Genomic DNA, 27,016 nt, shown 5'->3' with positions numbered 1-27,016 from the left:
ATCATCCACTCACTATTTCTTTTGTATTTTATTGTATGAAATACTGCATATTCTAATTTTTTACCTCATTGTCAAGTGAAACAATGATGTATTCTACCCTGAACATGTGGAATTAACATTATTTTAATACTATATGGGTCAGTCAAGTTGGCCCTTGTTGTCAAATCTATGAAAAATGAAAAATTGTATACAATTCAGACAATAAAAAAACAAAAGAAATAGTGAGTGACATCATCAACTCATTTTCATGTCACTATTTATAAAGTTGTGCATATAACTGTTTTGTGAAAAATAAGTGAAACTTTAAAATGCCATAATTTTCTTATTTTACATCCAAGTTTGATCAAATTTTTAGCATTATGCTAGTTTGATTTTTCTCTATTTATTCGAATCAACATTTTTCTGGGATGGACTTGACCTTAAAAGAGAAATGCCAGTAGTTGCAGTAAACACTGATTTCATGAGAAAGTCTGTAAAACCAGGCTTAATTGTCAATATAACATCGAGGATCTAGATCTGGTACAGTTACATAAACTGAACTTTGTGAAATCTGGAAATCTACGCTGAAAAATGTTCACACTGAAGATCACCAACACAGATAGGCACACGTGGGACAGTGTTTTATTATTGCTGGAATAAAGACCCGTCGGAAGTGACCGAATCCACGCTTATTTTGCTTATTTCTCAGCAATTACACAATTTCTTCCAGAATCCTTTAGCACATATTTTTTATTCATACAAACAGACACTTGAGTGGTCATTATATTAGATTCTGTAAAAAGTCATTTTGAGATTGTTACCAGAACTGGAATTTATCTTTAATTGCATACTCGTACCTTGGTCGCAGGCTAAATTCATTTCCCTCAAGTATAAAGGAGCCACATATCTGCACACCTAAAAATTTAACTTTAAATAAGCATTATAAAACATTAAGTTTCAGTTGATGATGTTCATTATGATAAACTTCAAATAAAAAAGGGGGAAAAGTAATCACCTGGCCTACATGGTCATGTACAAGTTATTTACTTTTATTACATTTGGCCTCCACCTGAACCATAAGTACAAAGTTCTTTTTAAAGAAAACGACATGGGTTTCAATAACTGTAGAACTTCCTCAAAGAGTTTTATACTTGGATGGTTCACCTTTGAGACACAATACAAGTTGAAAGTTAAGAAAACAACTTTTAAAATAGGTTGTTTCTCATTGTTAGAGGTCTGCATTCATGGAGAACTTTCAAATACCCATATATGCACAATGCACTGTGTATGTGCACGGTGGGAAAAGGTGGCCATCTGCAGGCAGAGTTTGTTTGCACGGTAATAACAAAAACCTCATACTTCACTACTGACTGAGCATCGGTCATGACTTGGCACCACTCATAACAGTGTTTGTATTTTTACCAGTGCCCACCAGAGATTTTTCAACATATAATGAAAAGATATTTAGGTTTATAGAAATTCATTGTCATCAAAGACTATGGAAATCAACTACAGGTACCAGAATTTTAAGTAAGAACTAAACTTTCGAATATTTCATTTTCAAACCTTTAGTCAACCATATGGCACCATACTTGTATTCTGAGTAAAATTACAGAGCAGGATTTCTCAATTTTCTTTCTCTTTTTAAATATAATTTGATGGCCTTTAACGTCAGTTTTGATTAAATTTCCCAGTATGAAGCTGGGGGAAAATTGTGTCCATGGGACCAATGGACACATACCAATTACCTTATACATACTACAAATAAGATAAGACATGTCAGTTTTGAACAAGAAATGGTTATTTATCTTGGATCTTGATTTCTTGAAGCACCAAGACAGTATACACTTAAGTCTGCTGGTACCCTTACAAAATATACATTCTTGGCTTTCAGCTCCTTTATTTGGTTTTCGGCTTTTCAAGATTGCTCATGCATAATCATCCTGATTTATGGAGATTTCGGTCTGAACTTCCATTGTTTGCATTTGTGAAATCTGTGATTATATCTTGGGACAAATCCTGTAAGAGTTAAATTACAAAAATGTGTATGAGAGTGTATATATGTGCATGTGTGCAATATCTGGAGAACGAAAATGGTAATTTCTTTGTATTTTGTATTTCTCCGAGGAGCAATTTTCATGATTATTCCTGTGGCCTTGCCATGTTTATTAGCTCAACTAAAGAATGAAGAAGGAGGGGGGGGGGGGCTTCCCAAGATGCTCTGTAAGTTACATTGTAGGACTAGATTTGGTTCGAAACAGAAGGGCTGATAATCTGCACAGTCAAATTTGATTTAGTTTAAAAAACAATCTTTTGGAGATTAAAACCTAAACCTCCTAATGTGGACTTCAGAATGAAAGTATGATCAGTTATGAATTTGGCCCAGCAATTATTAAAAAGGGTGAGGTTGGTTTGTCACATCTACCTCGGCCCATTTCCTAATGGAATGTCAGCCTACATTTAGTAGTTTGCCTATAGATAGATATTTGCAATACCTGTGTCCCATCATATAGGCCTATTTATTTAGTCAAGAGAAAGTACTGTAATGTGTACTTATTTATGGCTCTGTGTCTATAGACGCAGTGATTAATGGTGGTGTATGGTGCAGAGAGTTGTTAGTGTCTGGTTTTGTTTATGCCCAGAATCTAGACAGGATGTGAAATGAACATCAAAGCTGAATATATATGGTTTGTCCAGAGAGAATATAACTCCCTGATTTGTGCATGCATTTTCAGTGTAGGCCTATGCTATAAAATGGAAACCACTTTGGGTTGGAACTGGAAGTGTACAATCTTGTGCAGTCGGAAGGAGAGGAAGCAGGGTGGCATGATCAATACAATGTTATAGTCCTGAAAATTTGCAGAGCTCTGATTTTTAATAGATTTTGTATTAAAAAGGGATGCTACAGGCTGAAGATATTTATTTCTCAATAAATTGAGTAAAATTCACAAAGCGGGATGCTGAAAATTTGGTCAGAATCAGAATTTGCAAAGATTTGCACTATTCCGGTGAAACAGTTCTAGGCATGTCTTCGTGAATAACATTAGGTGGGCTGATGATGTCATATCCCCACTTATTCTTTTGTATTTTATCAAAAATATGAAATTAGGTTTATTCAAAAAAATTTCTACCAAGAACTAAAATAATTGGATTTACAACTGATATGTGCATTAGTTATTTATTGCTGCAGCTTTCATCATAAGTTACACATTTATGAGAAAATTAAACAATTACAATTTCATGTAATAACATAAGAAAGAGGAAAGTGGGGATGTGACATCTTCAGCCCACCTAATGAATATTTATGAAGACATGCCTAGAACCTTTTCACCGGAATAATGCAAATCTTTGAAATTCAATAACTTTGTTATTATCTGATTTTTATCATGTTATCAGCGTTTTGCTCTGTGAATCTTACTCTATGTATTTACATATAAACATCTTCAGCGCGGAGTATCCCTTGAAATCCTGCTTCTGATTAATACTACCAGTAGTGAAAAATTAACATTTTAACAACACTTGCCGAAGAAGACAAAGAAAAATCTGGATTTGAATATAGATATTGGTTGGGAGACACCGGATAGCAGATGACCTGGTTTATTTGAAATCCTCCTTCTCCATCAGTCTCTCTGATGGAAGTTCACAGAAAACACATTTTTCTCAATTGAAAACACTGTAATTTATAGAATTAAAAAATTATGAAGATCAATGAAAGCAAAATCTAATTGAATGGAAATATGCATAGTGAAAAGTCTGCTAATGAAATGTGTTAAGCTTTGTCTGCATTAAAAAATTATAATTTGAAAAAAAAAACAGAAGAATTTCACTTTCTACAATTGCATTATCTTTATATTCTTTGACTTTTTACAGTATATATCACTGAAGAGTAAGGAATGTGGTATTAATTAGTACCCAAAAGAACATGGCTTTGGCAATTTAGGAAACAGAAAACTGAGGTCTCTATATTTGGCATATTATTTAAAAAAAGGAATCATATATTCTATCGTAGGCAGTTTCCTAAAGGAGATAAAACTTTATTATTTATGGAACATGGAAAGCCATGTTCATGCTGACACTTGTGTACAGACCTGTTTCATGTTTTTTGTACTTCTTGTCTAAATGAGGGATTTGGCAATCACATCTCAATTTCACATTCACAATACATGCATTATTTTATCTAGTAATCCGTTACCTGGTTTCTTCATTTCTTTGTAAGTATTCTATTTTCTTTTTCTCTTCTAAAATGAATCTCAATTTCATGATATGCACATAAATAGATGAATAACAGATTGCAAATGAAGATAAAAATTGGCATGATTACTGGGCACTGTTTTGTCATGAGATACATAGGGCCTACAGTATGTAGAGTCGATAGACGCCTTTGGCTGCAACTACTTACTAGCTATGGCATGCTGATAACACAACATTTTAGTCTTTTAGAGAAGATATATTAAATAGGAGGCAACTTTTCAAGAGTCTGTGCCTCTTATAGCAGGAATCCTGCTATTACTGCAGCTTTCCTGCAATGCCCATTATCTTGTCTATGGTGAATGGGATGATATAGAAAAGCTGCTGTACACAGGATTTGTGCAAGAAAAAGTCACATGATCAGATTTTTGTCAAGTTGTACATTTCAAAAATTTACAAAAAAGGGGGATAAATACAGTGTGCATATGTGACATGGGGTCTCGACTTAAATGTAATTTGTGGGCCTGTTATACATGTATATGTTGGCTTTGCAGCCGATCCCAATGCCGGGTGCGGAGGCCTTCACGTCTGCAATTTGAAGCCGCCTCAAGACAAGCCATTATACTTTGTCCGAGGGGCGCAAAGTAGGGTCCATGACTTAAAACGGCTCTTTAATGTATGTGACATGGTTCACCTAACTTTTCATGTAACCACCATGCATCAGCTTAGATTAACACCCTTTTCATAAACCCATCCTCCAATTAGCCGCCTAAGAGTAATGCGGATAATACAATAAAAATTGCGTTCACAAACTCAGAAAATAATTCGCACAATTTTTTTTACGAGCGCCCGTCCTGAAAAAGGTGGATAATCGTCATGACAACTGCACACGCCCCCTCCGATGCGGTTGTGTTGGAAAAGGGTGACCTTGTGACCGCACCATGGCAATTATCCGCATTATTTGGAAATGCGTTTATAAAGTCAAAATCTGATCCCGATGCTGCTATTATGCGGATAATAGCAGCATCAAAATAATGCGGATAACTCTGGTCCTCCTCCGATTTACGACCAAATTATGCTGCTATTAGCCGCATAATTGGGTTTATGAAAGGGGTATAAGCTGACCCAAGTCCACTTTGGTGTTACATGTACACATACAAATAGTTGAACTGAGGCTGGCTTCAAACCACATCAAGAGGGGGAATTGGTCCGAGCACGCATCATTCTGGCTTCATGAAAAGGAGGCCGACTTCAGTCCACTTTTGAGGCATGTGTAACATGGGTCATAGTGTAAAAATGTGAACATGGTTTTGATGACATAAAGAAGAGGCTAAGCTCAAGTTTTGACAAGGAAACACAAAGAGCTGACAAAGATTTATGATTTTAAGAGACCATTAACCAACAGATTATGGCAACAATAGACCTCATGAAAGACAGGTGAATAAAGGGGCTTTATTGGGGATCTGTTACAAAACTCTATTGATCATGGACACAAAGGTCTTTATCAATAAAGGGGAGTCAATAGCTACAATCAAAGCCATGATTGAACATCATAGTATTATTATAGACCAATAACAGAAGTGTGTAGATACATGCATCTGTATACAAAATATGTCCTGAGGAATTAGAAAAGCAACAGTTATGTTCTATTTTCAATGCAGCATATATGTAGCTACAGCTGGAGCAGTTCTCAAGGAAAGCACATGTGGTGATCTCAGTTATTTTATAAGGTAATAAACTTATATAAACTTTCATGTCCTTTGAGTACATAGTGTGTACATGTTGTGTATAGTTCGAACATGCTTTCGACAAGGAATTGAACAATGTTCTGCCTGGGAATACTGGAATCTATCTTCTTCAGCTGGACCAGTTTCAAAATATTGCCTAGAAAGTCACATGTTTTCTCTTGTTTTCCTGTTAGCTTTTTCTCTTGTCTGTATGTATCTATTCCTTTAGTCCCTGCTTCTCAACTGCTGAGTCTTTTTCCAGACACCTTCACTATAGTTATATACTTGCTTCAAATTTTTTTATTCCATTTGAAGTTGAAATATGCCTGTATTCTTGTATCATATACTGTATACTGTACCTTATACATTGCCATGTTATGAAATACAAATCTAGAATGAGAGCATGTGTGGGCACACCGTCATTTTGATCTGTTTGCAACTTCTAGTGGAGTAGCTATAGGAACCATTAGGCTATGAAACACCGTAGCTGCACCCGTGCACCGGGATTACAATTTTACATGCTGATATATTTCAAGCAAGAAATGTAGGTCCATAGCTCTTCTTGGTTGATTTAAGGTTTGAAACTTGAAAGCAGTATCGTGTGAAAGTTTTGATGTAGGCCTTGGCCATAGATCTAAAGGAAATATAACCCTTAAAACACCTGATAGTTTTATAATGTTTGGTCACACTCAATTTCTTGTGTATTTCATAATTTTAGCGGTTCACCGTTCTCCCTCTAAAAGTCACTGTCTTTCACCGATCAAAAAAAAAAACCTGAAAAATTTTTTAGATTTGGCCCTGATGCACATAATACACTGTAGATTTTTTTCCTGAAATTGACCTTTGAATTATGACAGGTCTATAGTCTATCTCCACAGAAACATTTTTCTTGCAATTGTAAATATGTATTATAATCGTAATAATTCATTTTTTCTCTAATGCTGGCAGGACAGGCTTGGCAAAACAACAGTGCTTTTTGTATTGTGTGTATGGATTGATTTTCAATCATTCATATGAAGCGAGCCTTTTCCATATTTTCCTAAATACCAAAAAGAAAATCCACTATTCTTTAATGGAATGGCATGTTAGGCCAAGTAAAATAAGAAAGTAGTTGATCGTCCTCGCGCGCATCACTTTTGGCCGCCGCATGAAAATTTTTGCTATTTACTATTTTCTAAAAAAAAAAAAAAAAAAAAAAAAAAAAAAAAAAAAAATGTTGTTTCTCGTCCTCGCCATCTTCCCTTTTTAATTGCAGCATCAATTTTCTTGTTATTAACTATTTTTATGGCTGCTGAATAACGAAAAAATTCACAAGATTACTCTGGGATCTCTCTCGCAACTTCAAAAACAATTGCAAAGTCCGATATCGCCGTAATTGCAAGAAAGAAAAAAATTCTGATTTGTTTTTTTATTGGATTTTGAAGATACCATCATAAATTAGCAAGGAAATAAAGTTTGCAAACTCGGAAAAGATCGCGGATTTCTTCATTTTTAGTGCATTTTCGGGGACCCCGCTTACTGAATCTGAACTAATCCGTCGCATGCTCTTGAAATATGGCGCAGATAAATCAATTCTAATGACGTAATTTGTATTTCAGCGGGTTTTTTTGGTGAGTGATAGCGCCTGTACTTAGATGTGTGTTACGGTGATTGTGTGCTTGTGACTCTGTTGGGAGAACTGCATGTGTGCTAGGATGATGTGATTGACTGTGCTGGCGTGACATGTGAATTTGTGAAATGCATTGAATTTTCTGGCGAGTTTTCTAAAACTAATGTCAGTACTCAGGAGGCAATGTATCGAATATTCAATGAGGGATTTAATATTCAATATCAATTTTAAAAATGAATAAAAATTGAGCAGTAGTATTAAACATTATGTAAACGAACAAGCACCCGAAAACTGCGATGCGAAACCATACCCAGAGCTAAAAATGAGATTGGCTCTGGAAAATTGAACAAGACTCCATGACAATAAAAAAGACCCCCCATGCATTTTTTTTACCCTTACATAAATTAAAATGTTTAAATTATTCACTTGACATGAACATTCTGTTTGACAACAATACAGTACCAGTATACATCAGTAATAATACATCAATAGATTTTATTTTCCATAGATTTCCAATCAATCGTAGATGTATATATATATTTCTAATCATTTATTATTACTATTGAGCATACATCGATCACATAATTCGAGCTTGACATGGCCTGACAATCATTTGAATAAAAAATAGCAAAAAAAATAGTAAATAGTAAGGACCTCCCTCATCACTGATGTCAAAAATCGGACCGAGAAAATGCCTCCGTGTTCTTAAAAAAAATAGTAAGATAGCAAATAGCAAGGACCTCCCTCATCACCGCTCTCAAAAAACCCGGACGATCAACTACTATCTTTTTTTACTTGGCCTTAGGAGTTGATACCTCCATGGTCTACAACACCAGAACTGGAAAGTGTAAATGGTAAATGTGCATCATCTTGTCTTACGGTGAATCGTTGGCTAAACTTTAAACTGTAATTGTGCAATAATCTGTTTGTGGTTCTGACACCTCACACTGTCAGACAATGTGGTTTCCTTCCTCATAGGAAGTACATGGATTTGTAGGCCTATACATATCTCTTTTAATTGCCATGGTGGTAAAGGAACTACCTGTATCGTGTATGCTTTACCATTCATCGTCGGTTGGTACGTATATTTTACATGTATTGCAAAGTATGGGTACTAAGAAACCAAAGAAATGAAACTATGAGTCGAGTCTGGCTTGATTCTGTTTAAATTTTGATGTTTAGAATATAGATCATATTCAGGAACTTAGTTTGTACAAGAATATAGGTAATGGACTATGCAATATTGCTAAAATATTTGAAATACAGGTTATTAAACTAAAATAACTATGAAGGCATCAAATTAAATTATAACTACAGGCGCTAAAGTTATTTTTTCTTTGTTGGAGCAGCCTGCAACGCGTCAAGAACTCTCAACAGTATGGAGCTTCTCTATGGGATAAGGATTTTTAATTTTTTTTTGTTATATATATGATATAATAGTGACCTCTTTTATAGTTTTATGAAGCTCAATTGAAACCCATCTGACTTAAAGTGGTACTCAAGGCTAAAGTAAAATTCACTGAGCAAAATGCTGAATATGTCATCAAAATCTGACAATCAATGGATTTTCAAATTTGGCAACATTTTGTGAGAACAAATGCAGTGCACCATCATGAATATTCAATAGGTTGGCTGATTACGTGATGTCCCTACTTTCCCTTTCCTCACATCATTTTATTAGAATCATGTTTTAGTGCTTTACCACTTTTAATGTAAATTTTGTAATGTTGTTATTCCTTGTCCAATTTTGATGATATTTTCAGTGTTTTGCTTTGTCTGACTTCACTATGTCTTTTCAAATCATATTATATTCAGCCAGGAAAACTTACCCCTTTAAACTGAGGTTTGTGGTAATGATAACATATACCAGCCTTTGGAAAATGTTAATTTTCTAATTTGATTTTGTTGTAAATCCGAGACAAAATTACTCAAATTTCATAAGCTATCTTTTTATTGTATCTTCTGTGCTCTATATTTGATTTAGCACTGGTCATGTACTGAGTAAAAACAAAACTTCCTAGTGAAAAAAATCCCAGTTCTCTTTCTATCTTGTCACCTTGAATTGATCCCCGTTTCCCTTTCGATAGGAAATCAAGCTCATCCTATTCTTCCATGTACATTGTAGAATGGGAATGAAAATGAAAAATAACATTCCCAATTCCCATACTGACTTGGCAAGCTGGGTAAATTCAAGCCTGTCGAAAGCTTTGGTTAATGTTCAGTAATGCAAATATTATTACTTGATTGTCATGTTAAATTCTAATATTACAAAAGTGAAAATACATGTACATGTAGCTGGATTTGACTGCCATTTTAATCACATTTGTGGGGAATAATTTTACTTCTCAAATTTTAGTTCAGCATTCCCAGTTTTAAGAGACATGCTTTCAATTACATGTATGTCGGTACGGTCTGTGGAAAAATTCCCATGTAGCAGTATCAGTCATAAGAAAGTTGAGCATAAATTCAATTGCAATACGATTCCATGAAAATCATTCCCTGAATTTGGCATTTTTTTCAGCCCTTAGAAATTCAACTTTGCATCCTCTCTTGGTAATTTTTTAATGTTTATAATTTAAAAAGGAATACATCCTGTAGTTTTCTGCCAATTCCTTGTTTAAGAAGGGAATTAATATACAGATTGATTGGGCACCAAAACAAAATGAATTATGATGTTGTATCAGTAAATTGATTCTATATCATTTGCATCCTTTAGGGCACACACATTATTATAATCAAGCAATGAATTTGAACAATTACATGTAACGGGGGGAGGGGGTACCCAAAGTTTAAAGATACGCTTTAAACCTGAGGGTATTTGAGGGAATTTTTATAGATCTCGAAAGATATTTATACTACTTATGTATTTAAAACGGCTTACTACAACAAGGGTATCTATAGCGGCTGGAAAGCCGAACTTTGTATCCCTTTACAAAATTTTGCATAAAAATACATTCAACCTTAAATTAAAAAAGCTCAATATACATGAATTGTACATCATACGAAACAACAAAATGCGCACATGTAGAAATTGTGTTTATCATATTGGGGCCAAATTGTGTATCCCTTTACAAAATTTTGCATAAAGATACATTCAACATCAAATAAAAAAGCTCAATATACACGAATTGTACATCATAAGAAACAACAAAACGCACACATGTAGAAATTGTGTTTTATCATATTGGGGACACATATATTAAATTACATACATCCCCATCATGATAAAGCACAAATTGAAATACATGCAGCTAAATAACATAAAAGCAATGAGTTCTTTTTCCAATATTCCAGAACTGACTTTCGTGTTGCATCTTTAAAACATAATAGGAAATCAATTATTTTTCTATTCTGAGTTATACAATAACTTAAATGGTTTAGATGAATAAGCTCAAGTGAAGAAATATCTCTGTAGCAAAAACAAAACAAAACAATGAATCAACAAGCAATGAACATGATTTTTATTAAGTGAGTTTGTATATGTACATAGATGTACCACAGTTGTGTACAGGATGGGTGGTAGTCGGTAATGCATGGAAAAGGTGTAAATTTGCACTTTTTGGTTGTTTGCTTGTGGTAAACCAAAAGTGTTATTTTCATATTTTACACATTTGATTTTGATTCAAATTCCCACACCGTGGAAATGCATGCAAAAATGTAAATTTTGCACATTTTAGCTGTTTGCATGTTCTTTTAGAACTTTTTGAAAATTGGTGATATTTAATAATTGACTGTTACTATGGAAATATTAAATCAACTCATTAGAAAAATAATAATCAAGGTTAAAATTTATGCATTGGCTCTGCTTTTGTCTTGTCTGGGGCAAAAATCTTTGTTTGAATGTCAATGAAGAATATCGACTGATGAACTGACCTGAAAAACTGATTTTATACTGCACATGCATGATGCTAATTGCTACATTACTTTCATCATAAAGACATCCTCCCGAATTTCTAGTTCTGGTTTCTATTTCCTTTTGTGCGAACTGGCATATAGTCACAATATTCTTGTTAAACCAAGCATTCTATGCTTTTTATGTACAGGCCAGTGGTTTGGAACTAATCACTTCAACTAGTGTAATTATTGTCAATTTGATTTATGGATTATGCAATTTGAATTGTTCAATTGGGATACTGAAGATGGAAAAAAATGTCATGCATATTGTATTTTTTTTAGTGTAGAAGAGTTGATGACACAGTTTAGATGTAGCCCTAAAAGTGTGACTAAAATTTGCTCCTAAAGGGGAAGTTTACCCTAACAAAAGTATGGTAAACATACTAGAAAAAAATAACTAAAAATATTGGTAAAGGTTCAAGGGCACGTCATCAAAGATTAAGAAAGTTATATAGAATTTGACCTATTTTGATTTGTGACGTCATACCAGCGGCTTCCTCATGTATTGTGTAGTAAAAAATCAATGAAATGTAGTTAAAAAATGAAAATGGTTTTATTTCAATATCTATAGTATATCAACTGACTAATCACTTCACACCCGCTCTTGAAAGAAAAAATGGTCTACATGAACCATTAAAACATGTAAATTGATGCATTTTATATTTCAAACATAAGGGGCAGTTGCTTTTACATGTATATGATTACAATTAATAAAATTCTAATAACTCTCTGAATCTAGTTTTTGTAATGGATTTTCCTAAAACCTTCTATATTTTGTTATTATTTTTTAATCTGGTGTTTTCACGCCAAACTTTTCATGTGGGTGAACTTCCCCTTTGAGGGGGCAACCGAAGAAGGCATCTAAGAAGCAAGTGGTGGAGAGTTGGAGGGTTGAGTTGAGGGAGAGAGGGTGCCCCGGGAGGAGTAAGGTGGAGGGAGGTGGTGAGTGCGAGGTGAATCTACATGTAGCCTCCCCGGCCGTTGGAGACTAAACCAGATTTTAAAACATGGATAACTACTTCTACTGTAGCATTTTACCATGGAGTGCAGCATGTTATCCAAAAGAAAACTTTCACCAACAAATGGAATGATTGAGATTGTGAAAACCAAATTGCATGTTACATATAAACAGTGGTGCTCGAAAGTTAGTGAATCCTACCAGAAAATGCACTCATTAGGTGGTTTCAAACCGCCTCGATCATAAGAATCCCCGTTGAATTACAAGATTTTTTTAGGCTAAAAGATACCCATTAATTATTCCTGCATTCACACCGCCCCGAAATGTATACATTTCGGGATAAGTTCCTGAAGTTACGAGCATGTGCAGAATGATCTGATAAGCAGGCAAGGCGCGAGATTCAAAATCACTAGCCCAGCAGCCACCCACGACGCCCGCGCCCAACGACACACTGGGCTGAAAGTTCCCGTAAATTGCTTTCACATCGCCAAAATACCTACGACCTTGGAAAAATCCCTGGAAAGTTCTCGTAATTTCGCCAAGTACCTAATAGCGGATATTTTCTTTCAGGAAAATTACGCATAGTTTGCTTTCACATGACCAAAATACCTGGTATTTTCTGATCGGGGTAAATTTCCCGATCAGAGAATACCTGGAACTGACGAACTTCAAGGCGGTCTGAAACCACCTATTAAGCTGAAGGAGTAGACAACAATATTGTTCGACGAGCCCAGAGAAACAAACTTTATTGGATGTAAATTACCTGAATTTTCAATCAATGTCTAAGAAATGGTATAACATGAACACTTGTAATATGTTCATTTTCTGGTGGGGTACCCAAACTTTTCAGCACCATCGTACATGTAAAGCATATACCTACTACAAGTGATACAAGTGAACATTTGTTTCCTACTTTTGGGATTTCCTGAATAACAGATTGAAAAGTCCTGCTAACTTTGTCGTAATTCTGCTTTGTTTAAACAACTTCATTATGGATTGAGATTTTTTTTTTCCTTTTTCATAAATGTCCTTCATTTTCCACTTGAGAAAGAATAGCGTTGGCAGGAGTATTGACTGTATGTTGTAATGAGGAGAGAGCGGGAGAGAGAAGTAGAGAGAGTGGTAAAAAGAGAGAGAAATAAGAAACTTACAGACCGCAGGTACAACAAGTGTTGACATTGAAGAGTCATGCATTTGCATTATGTATAAAGGAAAAAAAATCTCTTACATGTACATTATGTTTTTATTGACATTAGGCCTACTTTGTCAATTATTGTATTCTTTGTCTGAAAAGGGCGTAAAACTATTGTTTGCCTGAGAGCAGAATGTAATGCTCTGACAGAGATTTTTACCACCACACTTTTGCAATGGAAGTGGGGGTAATGAAGCAAAGACACAAATCAAGTGTTATTTTCTTACTGTGATTTTTAATAATGATAATAAAGCTGGATTCATAAAGCGCTTTTTGCTTGAGGATACAAAGCACTGCTATTATTATTTTTAGTGGTATACATGTATGTAGTAGAGAATGTTAAGCAATATGCTGATAGAACAATGATTTGATTGGCATTTTGTGAGCGATCATAAAAAATTGTGTTTAATCACAAAACTGCTCAGATTGAATAGAATTTTCTCATTAACTCCAACACTAGGCTCAGTACCCTCCTGAGGTGAAAAAGAAATGTTGGTTTTTGAATAACCCAACAGGTGTGACTCAGTTTGGCAAGAGCAAGGACACCCCCTTACCTGCAAACAGTTTCATTTTAAATGAAAATATCAATAACACATTCAAGCAAACAATAATTAGGCATACATGTTAGATGCATTCAAAGACTGTGTTTATGCAACCCCAAGCCAGAATCATGATTTGAATCATGTTTCAAAACACAAACATGAATCACAATACCACAGAATCTGGGTTTAGACAACCTTCATTCTAACGCTGTTACTCTTCCGATTCGGGCCGATCCAGCGCGCATCACAGTGCGCAGTTTGACACCCGATAATAGGTTAACTTTTTCGCTTGTGTTTCGGCTCTCAAAAAATCAGTCTTGCTTCCAGAATTCAGTCTTTATACCTCATTTCGTTTACTTCTATTCACCTTGTCGATTTATCGTAAATGGTGTTTGGAAGTGAATTTCAGCATAGATTCAATTCAATATTGACACTGTTAACAACAACTGAGATCATTGTCTGTCCAGTTAGTTCATTTACTAGAACTTTAAGTTGAAGCTATGACAAAAAAAAGAAAGAAAAGCAGTGGACGATGCGATGACCAACACAGAACTTGAAGTTATATGCACCTGACAAGAAATTCATGCATAGCACATATAATAGCACATGCCTTGAGCTTGGCAAGGGTCAAACCGCGAGAAGCCCGACACAGTGACGTCATAGAATCATGATTCAAATCACAATTACATTTATACGACATTTTTCGTTTGACTAAACGCAATTGTGATTCTGCAGAATCATGATTTGAATCATGATTCAAATCATTCTAGGGTAAAAAAGTAGCGCATAATGCACCCAAAGACAGAAATTCGAAGAAACAAACTTCCAAGATAATCCAGCTAAGCTTTAGAACTGAGCAGTGTGGTAGGTACTGTTACTCATCAGGCAGGGCAGCACTTCATTCATATTTTTTTTTTCACACCAGCAAAAATAACTGATATTTTCATAACAGGGTAGACCAGGGTAAATTTTCCGACCAGAGAGTACATATACCTACTGTAGTATTTTTTAACTTATAGTTGGTCTGGAAGCAGCTACTTCTGATATTACCTGTAAGGTCATATTTTGGTGAGTACTAGTATTGAGAATAATACATTCATTGTATTCCTCAGTTTACTTGAGGACAGAATATGGCTTTTGGTCTGAGCAGGATATCCATAAACTAGCTTCCCTGGGTCATAGATACCCTTTTTACACAGGATTTTCTTAACCCCGGACTATTGCTAACCCCGTACTATCCTTAACCCCGTACTATTTTTTTTCCTTTTCACACATGCCAAATTGTTATTGCTAACCCCGGATAAGGAATGCTTGCTTTTCACACACGAAACTCGCTAACCCCGGACTAGTGGTTTTATCGATCATTCGTAGTACAAGTACTTCACTCGTACACTTTTTACACACGCTACAATTTCCTTAACCCCGTACTATAGGTGGGGCCAAATTGCCATTTAGCCCCACCTATAGTACGGGGTTAAGCTTAGCCCACTTTCGTTTTACACATGCGATCTTAACCCCGTACTATTGCTCTTAGCACCGCAATTGGTGGGATAACCCTGCTTTTTTGCAGGGCCATATAATCCTGTACTATAGGTGGGGTTAGCCCACTGTGCAAAAATGCTGTGTAAAAAGAAAGTGGGCTAAGCTTAACCCCGTACTATAGGTGGGGCTAAATTGCCATTTAGCCCCACCTATAGTACGGGGTTAAGGAAATTTTAGCCTGTGTAAAAAGGGTAAAAGTGTACCCTGTTCAACTTTTGATCTCCAGGAAATTGAACTTGGTTTATCACCTGGAAGGAACTATGTTCTAGGGCTGTTACTGTTGAGAAAATTCTCTGTCGATATCATGCTAAAAATATCTTATCGATATCGATAACTATTGACAAAAGAACATAATCAATACCGTTATTTATGCATTATAGCGATGTCACATACATTGGTCAAAATTTGTTTTTGCCACTGTACCAAGAACGCTGTAAAATCTGCGTTCATCGGATGTAAATGACTATATATCATCTATTAACAAACATATTTAGCATAAATACATCCTCCCCTTTCACGTTATTAGCATTATTTTAGGGTTGAATGAAGTTATATCGACAATTTTGGGGTTTTTGGACATTTTGATATCGTGCTGTACATCTTTGAACGTACATGTAGAGGCCAGCAACACATGGCTGTGTGCTAGCTGCCTTCTAAATTTATAGTTGGTACTTTGCAAAATTCAGCTTGCGCTTGTGATGTTTTTGAATTGATTGAATGGAGTCGAGTGCAGTCACGATGTTTGGACTGGCAGGAGATCGTAATTTGTGGCTTGTATTTTGTATCCGTATTTGTTGAGATTTTGGAGTAATTTCTGTTGCTGTTTTGTGCAGTTTGAGGAAAAATATGTATCCGTGATTTTCCGTTTGAAAAGCGATTTTCAAGGGCTCTTTTTGTGAATTATGTGATATTTAGGAAAATCACTGTGTCCCTACGTAATAGCAGGTTTTATCAATGAGAGAAAGGTTATCAATATTGCTAAGTGGCAAAAAAACAGGCAATTATCGACAGGACTAGCGATAAAGTCATTATCGATACCGGGGGGCCACTTCCATTCACGAGTGGATCCCATGCGCAACCATTGCGTCTCGGAAAGCACCCTAAACACGTAATTTCCATATTCTGAAAATGCACCCCTTAACAAGTATTGGTGTGTGAAACCCTACCCTTACATGTAACAAGTATTGGAAACAAAACGATACTCTTGGCAAATATTCCCTGAAATGAACCCCTGAACAAGTAGAGGAATGTTTTATTGTTACGGGTCGGCTTTACCTTATTTGGTTTACTATGACCCCACCTTCTACACCTCGCGCTAATCGGACTCTAAACACAAAGTGTTGGGGCAAAAAGGACATCCTTTATAAAACATTTTAATTTTGTTAAATCATCCCCGCAAATTCTAACCTTAACACATAATTTTCCTAGCGAAATAGATACCATTTTTCATTATTTTTGTGTTTTTGACACCCTTTTCACGTTACGTACGTAACGTGCCCTATCGTGAAAAGACATCCTTTTTACATGTTTTTGGTCACGCATGGTATCCACTCATCAATGTAAGTGGCCCCCGGGTATCGATAACAGCCCTACTATGTATATATAGCAATCCATTGTTAACCAACTACATGTACCAACTACTCATGCCAGCATGATATAGGCCTAACAGATCCCCTTGCCTGTGATACAGGCAAAGACCGGCACAAAGGGTGGTGGAGAGGGCACAATATCATCTTAGTACATTTTTATTGCATTTTGATATTACAAAATAATTGGGTCTGTACCTTATCAGCTTTTTTTTGTTTGTGACTTTGTGACTTTTGGGGTGATTCCCTTTATACCACTCGCCCTAAAATTCCCAGCTGAAAATACAGCAGCATTCGGTAATCCCGAGTGTCTGATGATTTTAGCAGGTACACCGCAAGGCCCTCCTGTCATTGATGTAACTCATAGAAAACATGTTGTCTACTGATAAGGACCCTGTGTTTAAAAACATCTAGGTCTATGTCTATATGTATATGTACAAAGGATCTCTGTTAAGTTGATAACGCATTATCTTTTGTTTGATGTCTTTTAATAGGCCTGTCATGTTCATGTATGTAAAGGCTTGATCAGTATTAGTATACATGTAGAGCCACCTTTGTGCATACATGTATTATCAAGAACCAATTTCCTGTTTCTGCCAAGAGAGGCTATTTATTATTTTCAAGTGAATAAATCATGTGGTATTGTTCATGATTCACATTGGTTTATAATTAACATGGTGCAGTGGTCTTATATCTTGCAATCAGAAGGTCGTAGGTTCAAATCTTACTCAAGGCATATTTCTATTCAACAAGAAATTTATCATGTGCTGCACTCAACCCAGTTGAGGTAAATGGGTATTGAACATTTCAGTTTATTCCCTGAATAACACCTTTGCTACAAAAAAAGTATAGGAATATTGATTTTTATTTTCAAAGTTTGGTGGTCATATCCCATTTTTACCATTGTCTTTTAAAATTTGTTTTCAATTTCACTCTCTCCCATCCAGGTTACATTGTATCCTGCTCTCTTATCAATAATCATCAGGACCACAATTTGGAGAATTTCAGTTATGATGCAATGGAATTACATGGCTACTGACTGTCACTGACCATGAAAGCTCTAGTGTATCGTCTACATTTATGTCACATCACATCAGGCACGCCAGTCCCTGGGGTTGTCACATCAAGATAAAAGTCGACCACTCACATTATAGTACTGTAAGTAGAATTGAAGATGATATTGAGGGTTGGTGATAGGTGGAGGTCATTGATTTTGTTTTTAAATGGCACGGCAAAAACTGAAGAGAATAGTGTAACAACCCAACTGATGACATTTTTGGAAACTTACATCCCAATTCAGCTAATATTTTCCCAGAAGTGAAGTCGTGGAGCCACGTTTGACCCTTGTTATAAAGTTATTTGGTAAGATGGATTTTAAAGGGATTTGTCCAAAGTTGATTTGGGATATACTCTATATACAATACCATGATGCAGTGTACATGTACATGTTGATCAATGCTTGGTCACATCAATTATTAAAATGAACAGTACAAAATGATTGCACCACCCAAGAAAGTTTTCATGATATTGGATAACCTCTTCGTTGTGTTCATTTCCTACATGGAAAATTATGACATTGTTGTATTTCCATAGATGAGCAAGAGGGTGATTAAATCAGTCACAGCTCTAATACCTCAGTCACATTTGCTCTACGGCGGCCTTACGGCGAGTTGAAAACGGTTCCATGACATTCGCTCTGGCGACAACTCCGACGATAGGAAATCTGCACGTTAAGCCAAACATAAAATCTAATCTCCAAAACTAAACAAACCCTACTAGCTATCTTCACATCATTCTGAACCAAAAAACTCAATTACAATCTTAACTCTAACCCTATGCCCCCTGAAATATTGAGACCGGAGCAAATGCAGCAGGAGCAAATGTCGTGTCACCCTTGAAAACGCCAGTTTCAACATTTCGTGTACCAGCTATGTATAGGCCTAGGTGGTTTGAATAAAAAGGAATAAAACAGCAGTTTTCAACTCGCTGTAGAGCAAATGTGACTGATGTTTTAGTAAGGGGGGGGGGCAGGTAATTAATTTTGTTTGGCATAATGTGGTCTGAAAAATTCCTGTCACTTACATGATTATTTTACTTATATGGAAATTCAACGGATCCAGACTTGATTGCACATTTTAGTCAGTCATGTGGTTCGATCATAATTAAGAACTTACCGCAATTGATATCATCTGATCTTGACAGAATCCATGATGGACTCTCCTGAGCAAAGTGAGCCTGGGAGCGGGGAGCTAAGCACATACTTCTCAGAGTTGGAAGAAATCAAACGATCCTCGACCATCATCACTACAGATGTCACCAATGGTGACTCCTCCAGTTTGGAACGATCATTTGAACGACTAGAGAGTCGGGTGTCGTGTACCTCAGGTAGGTTTATTTTTCCACTATTTTTTTTAATCATGGTTTCTCTAAATCCATTGTCAAGGGGTATTGAGAGTCATGCTCTATAAGCTCATCTCCACCAGCCTGTGTAAAAAAACCCCTCAGATTTTCATCTCAAAATCATATGAAATTTACTCCGTGTTTGTGAAATATTTGGAAAGCCATCTCATCTGGAATGTCTAGTTTTTCATCATGACGAGTAAACTTCCAGAGTATACTTTCCGAAAAAATTAAATTGTACTAGTATTAATACATGTAGAGAAACTATGTTTATTATAACACTGGTTTAGCTGGTCTACAGGTATATAGTTTCTGGACAATAGAGTCCTGTTGTTCATCTCATCCTCATTTTAGTTATAACAAAATGATGCTTTTGACACTTTCGTCAATTGGGAATGGAATTCTCACTTCATTAAATAAGATTATAACACTGAAGTGCTAACTGGGAACTCTTCACCCCTTTTAAAAAAGAGAGAGGAATAAGATTATAGTTCATAGACATCAACACCTTCAACAATAGAATTTAAAGGAAAATGAAACCATTGGAACAAGATAGCTTGTGTGAAAACAGAAAAATCAAAGAAACAGATCAACAAAAGTTTGAGAAAAATCGGTCAAATAATGAGAAAGTTATGAGCATTTGAATATTGCGATCACTATTGCTATGGAGATAGCAAATTGCAATGCAACAAAGATGTGTGATGTCACTTGTGAATAACTCCCCATTTAGTTTATATTTCACTTGAATTGCCTCTTTTATCACATCTATCCCTAGATCATGTGTTCTTTCTACATGAGGGCATGTAATACATATTTTTTAAGAATACATCATGGATAAAGAGTTTGTATCATCATAAGAAAAAGCAAAAAGAGACATTTTGAGGGTATTTTATAGTCCACCAAAGGGAAAGTTGTTCATCAGTGACATCACACCTCCTTGTCGCATTGCCAATGGGAGGATCTCCATAGCATTAGTGATTGCAATATTCAAATGCTCATAACTTTCTCATTATTTGTCTGATTTTTCTCAAACTTTCTTTATTCTTATTCTTTGATTTTTCTGTTTCTACACAGGCCTATTTGTTCCAAGGTTTCATTCCCCTTTAACACTTATTAGGGTATAGGCATAATTAACATGCTACACTTTTATAATGTTGTGAATTGATAACACAAGACGAATGACACTACAGGTGGTGATATTCAACATTTTTAATGGTAGGTTTTAAGTTTTAACACCTTTATTAGTGTGTTGATAAATGAGGGTGTCTGATACTTTCATATTCGTTCGTATATATACTTGAATGCTTATACCAGAAGAGACTGAAACTTTTTTTGAGGTAATTCTTTTTTCTGATATTTTTTTGAATAAGAACAAAAGGGACAGAGTCACCAGGAACAATACTAGCATATCATCAGAATATACTAGCATATTACTAGAACAATAACAACAACAACAACAGCTACAAAGTGAAAGTGAAATAAGAACATACTTGTACAAATAAACATATTTTTCAAGTGGAAATGTGTGATTTGATCTGATTTTTTTTTCATACAAAATAGGAGACACTGTTGCACAAATTTTCACATTTTTTGTGTCTGTCTTAAATTATTTAATGTTCATCATCTTGAAGGCCTACACTTGTCCCAAGTTTGACTTAGAAAAATACCTACATTGATATTTCAACATATTTTTCTTGGATTGTGAGAAATAAGCGTGCTTTCCATCCATTCACTGTAATTTTGGTGACATCTATGTTTCCATGACAACCACTATCAATAGTTATTCTCTAAATATTCAGAGTGGTCTTCATCTGGCTGTATTGCAGGTAAACATGATATTTATAGATGCATTCACCGTTATATCACCACAGGAAAGAGTGTTTGATTGTATTCTGTGTCAGTGAAATGGTCACAATAAAAGAATTTTGTGTGGGTTAAACTTGTTCAGGGTTCCCAGCCTATCAGGGAAATTAGGAAAAATTATTTAATTTTTTCCAGTCATGGAAAAATCAGGGAATTTGATTTAAAAAATTCCTCAAATCAGGAAAAAAGCCTCAAAAAAGGGAATAATCAGGAAATTTGATCGACCTAAAAGGCGAAAGCACGGTAGTCAATCAGACTGGTATATTTTGTTGTATATCAAAACAACATCCATGTGAATCTCTGGTTATGTTGTTTTTTGTTTTTGTTTTTTTTACATGTCATTCACTGCAACAACTTAAAAAACATGTGAAACTGGAAATGGGTTCAACTAATTATCAGGGAATTTTTAAACATCATCATGGAAAAATCAGGGAATTTTGTTTTTTTGAAAAGCTTGGAACCTTGTTGTTTGAGATGAGTCTTGTATTTGGTGGTGAGGATGATTGTGATAAAGATGTGTGCTATGCACGCATGATTTGATGTCACATGTATGCAAATCCTCCATAATTCTATTTTCCAAAAGTTTGCAGCTCTGGTAACCATTTTGTACATCCAAAATAAATTCATCAACTGGTATGTATGATAAACTTGTAATTTGAGATATTTGACTGTGTGAAGTGACTTCCGTTCATGCTCGAGGAAAGGAGAGAGAGAATATTGGACTGAAAGCCATTATTTACACGCAATGACTTCTCCTAGCTTAGCTTTCTGATGCTTTAAATGGCAATTTCCATCTCTGTATCTCTTTCATGCAATGTTCTAGCAGTCACTTTTATTTATATCCCCAATCTCATACAACCATGCATAGTGCCATTCTGAGAGAGAATTATTTCTGCTACTCCCAAGTTGCATCTGAGGTTGCCATGGTAACGGTATTAGGGAAAAATAGACATTGTCATTGAATATTCGACATTGCGCATGTCTTGGCCCTCCATCTCGAAGGCCAACTGGGTGTGCCAACTCTAAAAAACAACAACATTGAAATAGAATTTCAAAGAATATGGTGAAGCAAACCACACGTAGGCACAGGTAGATGTAGAGTATGTGTAAAAAAGTAAAAAGGTTACAATTTTTCAAGTTGAGTTCTCGCCCAGGGATTAGAACTTATTTAAAGGATGTATAGATTTATCTTTGGGTGTTACCTACATGTACAACCTGGTCATATGAAGTAAAGTTAACAGCAACAGAATAAACTCACCAAACAACAAGCTGTTTAGAATAAAAAGAGAAGAAAAATCAAAGAGCAGTAATGATTTTATTGAAATTACACCTCAAGGATTACATGTAGTTTCACAAGCTGGTCGTATGTTAGTGACAGTGACCTGATTAAAATCATGAGGTCAAAGGTCATAGAGGTTACTATTTGAAAATGTTAGAAGTTACATGATGATGTGTAGCAATATAGCTTTGATTTGGCAATTCTCAGGAATTTGTACTACAGTATATGCAGTCGATAATCCATCTTCCGGGGTAACAATGACACAGTTCTCACTACCATCCTAAAACTAGTTTAATGGAAACTTGGTTAACATGTTATGAGAACGGTAGAAGCGATCTTAGAAGCGATCTTCCAAACCGGTTCAGAAAACCACCTCGTGATGTAGTTTTAAAGATCGCTTTGCCTCTTTAAACTGGTTTTATCATAAGTGAGGACACTTCGGGAAGCAATCTTCGCACAGTTTGAGCGCGCTACTCCACATACTGTATATGGACCTCGTACGCTGCGATTTCAAATTTCGATGGGAAGATGTCATGTCACCCCACTGAGAGGGTTCTCATAGCAACAGCCAACAAGATTGTCTACGTGAAGTACGTGGTTTTGAAAACCACTTTTTGATGATGAAATGGAAATGCTATCAAAGCGATCTTTAATACTGGTTTCCTGATCCGGTTTCCAGTGAACCAGTTTAAAAAGGTACAATGAGAACGGTGTCTAAAACATCATGTTAGGAGGGTCTGCTTGTACAGGTAGAACAGCTTTAAGCACTGAAATGGATACCTTGAAAAAATATGACATTTATTACTAGTGGATAGGCCTACTACTGTACTATAATTATCATCTTTACATGCAGTTTTATATCTTCTCTATCTCTTGTATCACATTTTGATGACATGATCATTATCATGCCTACTTGGTGTTTCTCTTATTAATTGAAATACTTAATGTTTATAGAATGGGGGTTCACCTTTGAGTATTTTGGTGATAACATCTTCACACATCAGCCGTCTTGCAATGAGTTACGATTGACGGATCAACTGCAGCTATGGAAAGCCAGAAATGTCAACATTCATAACTGTTTGCCCAAATGTTTTCTAGATTCGTTTGTTCTTGACAATGCAATGTGCTCCTCTTTGTATGCATATGTACAAGTGGACATTGCCAAATTTCCTGTAGGAAAAATTGTGACATTGATGGATTTCCATATACAGTAGCGCCCAAAATAAAGTTGACACCCTTAACGCACGTAACGCCGCACCGGCCCGCACTGCGTTTATTTTTTCATTAACGTTCACGCGCGTTATTGCCAGCGCGGAAGGATATCAAACAAAAACAAAAAAAAAGTACCTCGTAGACTTACGTCGCATTATTATTGCGATAACGAACGCGATAATAGCGCAATAATCATGAAGATTGTCATAATAAGATGAATCGGCGCGCCGATGTTTTACTAAAACCTCGTGTAAATATTTTGAAATTTACCACCCCCTTGGAGATCGAAATCCAGGAAATCCAAGGGTGTCGATTTGGGTTGATTAACGGTGCGCTAGTTGACAAGTCAACAAACTGAAGAAGTCTCGGAGGAGGTGACTTGGTTTGACCAGACCTCGGAGATGCCAGAACACTCGTCGTCTCGTGCCATCATGAGAATGCTCGATCCGTTCTGATTTGGAGTTCAGTTGTTTTCCCCATGATTCATTAATATACTCGTTTTAACTAGTGTCACTTTTTAAGAATTCTCATTTGTCTTATCGTGTTTCACTTTCTTTAAATGCGTGTAGTTTGTTTTCAACCTAAAAGACATTTTGTCCAAGAGCAAAAATAAATAAAAATAACATGATAAAAAAGGTTTTCAACCCAAAATTATGACATTTCGTCTAAGAAAAATTTTGACAAGCTGAAGCAGAAATAAATAAAAAAAAAATGAAATGTTCACTTTCAAAAAAAGCATTTTTGTTTTCACGGCATTTTTACATTACAAATTTTAATTGTGCTTCTCGAAAGTGGGGGGGGGCAAGGGTTGTCTGTGCCCCCTCCCCGGGATCCGCCAGTGCTAGTGGATACAAGATAATACGCGGGTGTTGTACCTCTGTGTTGTGATGTTATGTGATGTTGTAAGAGAGATTGGCAAAGCGAGGGGGAGACACGCATATAAATACACAGAAAGTAATACGACTTGAGAAACCACAAGAGAATGACACAATTAAATAGCGATATGCATAAAGATAGTCCTTTAATTTGTCCCCAGATCAGGATGAAAAAAAATCAGCTCCCGCTTTGCGCTCGTATAACTTATTGGAAAAGATTTCAATGTATCAGATCAGATCTATCATTTTCAGCTCGAGCTGAACTATGTCATCTTCATGAGTCACTGTAAGCAGACCAGTATATATAACTTCAGCTAACGCTTTGCGCTATATATTTTTTTTTGCTGAGATACAAACCGAGATACAAACCGTGATACACAATCATCTTCGGCACAAACATTGCTCATTACAATGTTTAATTTCCAGGGCAAACGACATGTTATTTCCCCCAATATTTTAGCTCACTCTTATTTGTGTGATATAATTTGTTAGTTAATTTCTTTGAGCTCTCTGACAGTTACTAAGCTTTATTCTTACACACAAGAAAGGTAAGGTTAGGGGAAGATGGGGCAAAGGACCCCAGGCTTTCGGGCAAAGGAATTTTGAAATTTGCATAAGTTAATAATTTTGAAGCAGACGTTCGACATGGCGGCATAGTATCAACCATGAACTTGTAACATGTAAGAATAAAGCAATTAAAGTAACTATCACGGCTACATCTTGAACTGTTCAAAGGAACCACAAAAAAATCAGCTTTTACCTGCAGTTCAGGGAAATGGATGAAAATACCCCCCCCCCTTATTGGCGGAAGCTGCATCCGCGGCCCCTGTTTCTGTCAAGTCTTCAAGATCCATTTGATGGTGTAGTACTATCGTAGCCGGGATTTATTTGGGGGGGGGGCGATGATTGCACGCGAAGTATATAACACTTGCAGTCTTGCAGAGCGCGCAAATTTTAAATAATTTTTCTTCCCGCTCGAAGCGTGGATGTTAAATTGCATTATAAAAAAAATAACAAATGCCTACTTTGGTATAATCAGATTTGATAGAAAAAAGATTCAGCAGCATTAAAAACAGAGTAGAAGACAAGTATGCTATGCAGTAAGGGAGAAGTAATCCTACCCGCGGATGACATAGATGCTCTGAAATTTCGAAGAGCAAAATTTCCAGGTCATATCATGGTAACACCAACAGGATTTGTTTATAATTGTGCTCTGGCATTATTAGCTCATTGCGTGATATTTAAACACAAAAGGAGGGGGAACATCACGGTAACTTCTCTTTTCATATCCTTTTCGCCGTTGTCAGAATAATGTTTTCTATTTCTATAGAGAGTAACAAAAGGTAAATCAAGTATCTTAACTCCTTAGCATCTCAAAACAATTTTGAAACATGTCCTGATCATTCGTTAATTAAATCTGAGATGTTTGTGACTTCTATTTCATTTCCTTTTGCCGTTGTCGGAATGTTTCTTTTATATTTCTTAGAGAGTTCATAACAAAAAGTATATAAAATATATGTTAACTCCTTAGCATCTCAAAGCAATTTTGAAACATATCCTGGTCATTCGTTTATTAATCTGAGATGTTCGTGATTAAAATCGTGAATTCTCTTTTATTTTGTTTCCTATTTGCCGTTCTCGGAATAGTGCTTCATTTATCTTTCTTTGAGAGTTCATATCGAAAGGTATTATTTTAACTCTTTAGCATCTCAAAACAATTTTGAAACATGTCCTGATCATTCGTTCATTAATCTGAGATGTTTATGACTTCTATTTTATATCCTTTTGCCGTTGTCGGAATAATGCTTCATATATATATTTCTTAGTGGGTGTTGCAAGAAAATATTTGCGATTCAATTGCAAATATTCTGTTACAATTTCACAACTGATTTTTACAACGTTAGCTGAGCAAACCAGATTAATACCTTGGTCACATTTACTCTACGACGGCGAGTTAAAAACAGCCGTTTTAACATTTTTTTTGGTACTAGCTATACATACATGACACAGGTGGCTTGAATAAAAATGAATAAAACGGCTGTTTTCGACTCGCCGTACGGCCGCCGTCGATCAAATGTGACCGTGGTATTAACTTCGTGTTCCAAGGCACAGATTAACAATCAATTACTAATTTGCAATTAATTACAAGACATAATAGTGATTGATTTAG

The 27,016-nt window shown here is 35.8% G+C and overlaps 1 protein-coding gene across 3 annotated transcripts in view; it reads left to right on the top strand.

The window, feature by feature from the left end:
- LOC121418684 (rho GTPase-activating protein 18-like) overlaps positions 1-27,016 on the top strand; it is a 128,854-nt gene that overhangs the window by 5,176 nt on the left and 96,662 nt on the right. For 2 of the 3 annotated variants that reach the window (XM_041612690.1, XM_041612670.1), the window contains exons 2-3: positions 18,165-18,375; positions 19,420-19,602. In XM_041612690.1, coding sequence (XP_041468624.1) covers positions 19,425-19,602 — 178 coding nt within the window. In that variant the 5' untranslated portion in view covers positions 18,165-18,375; positions 19,420-19,424. Of the gene's footprint in view, positions 1-5,662; positions 5,898-18,164; positions 18,376-19,419; positions 19,603-27,016 lie in introns of those variants that run through there. The other variant, XM_041612679.1, reaches the window with a different exon arrangement.

The sequence above is a fragment of the Lytechinus variegatus genome, chromosome 1 (assembly GCF_018143015.1).
Source record: "Lytechinus variegatus isolate NC3 chromosome 1, Lvar_3.0, whole genome shotgun sequence".
NCBI lineage: Eukaryota > Metazoa > Echinodermata > Echinoidea > Temnopleuroida > Toxopneustidae > Lytechinus > Lytechinus variegatus.
Note: the sequence above shows the minus strand (reverse complement) of the source record. Positions and strands in the feature narration are given on the sequence as shown.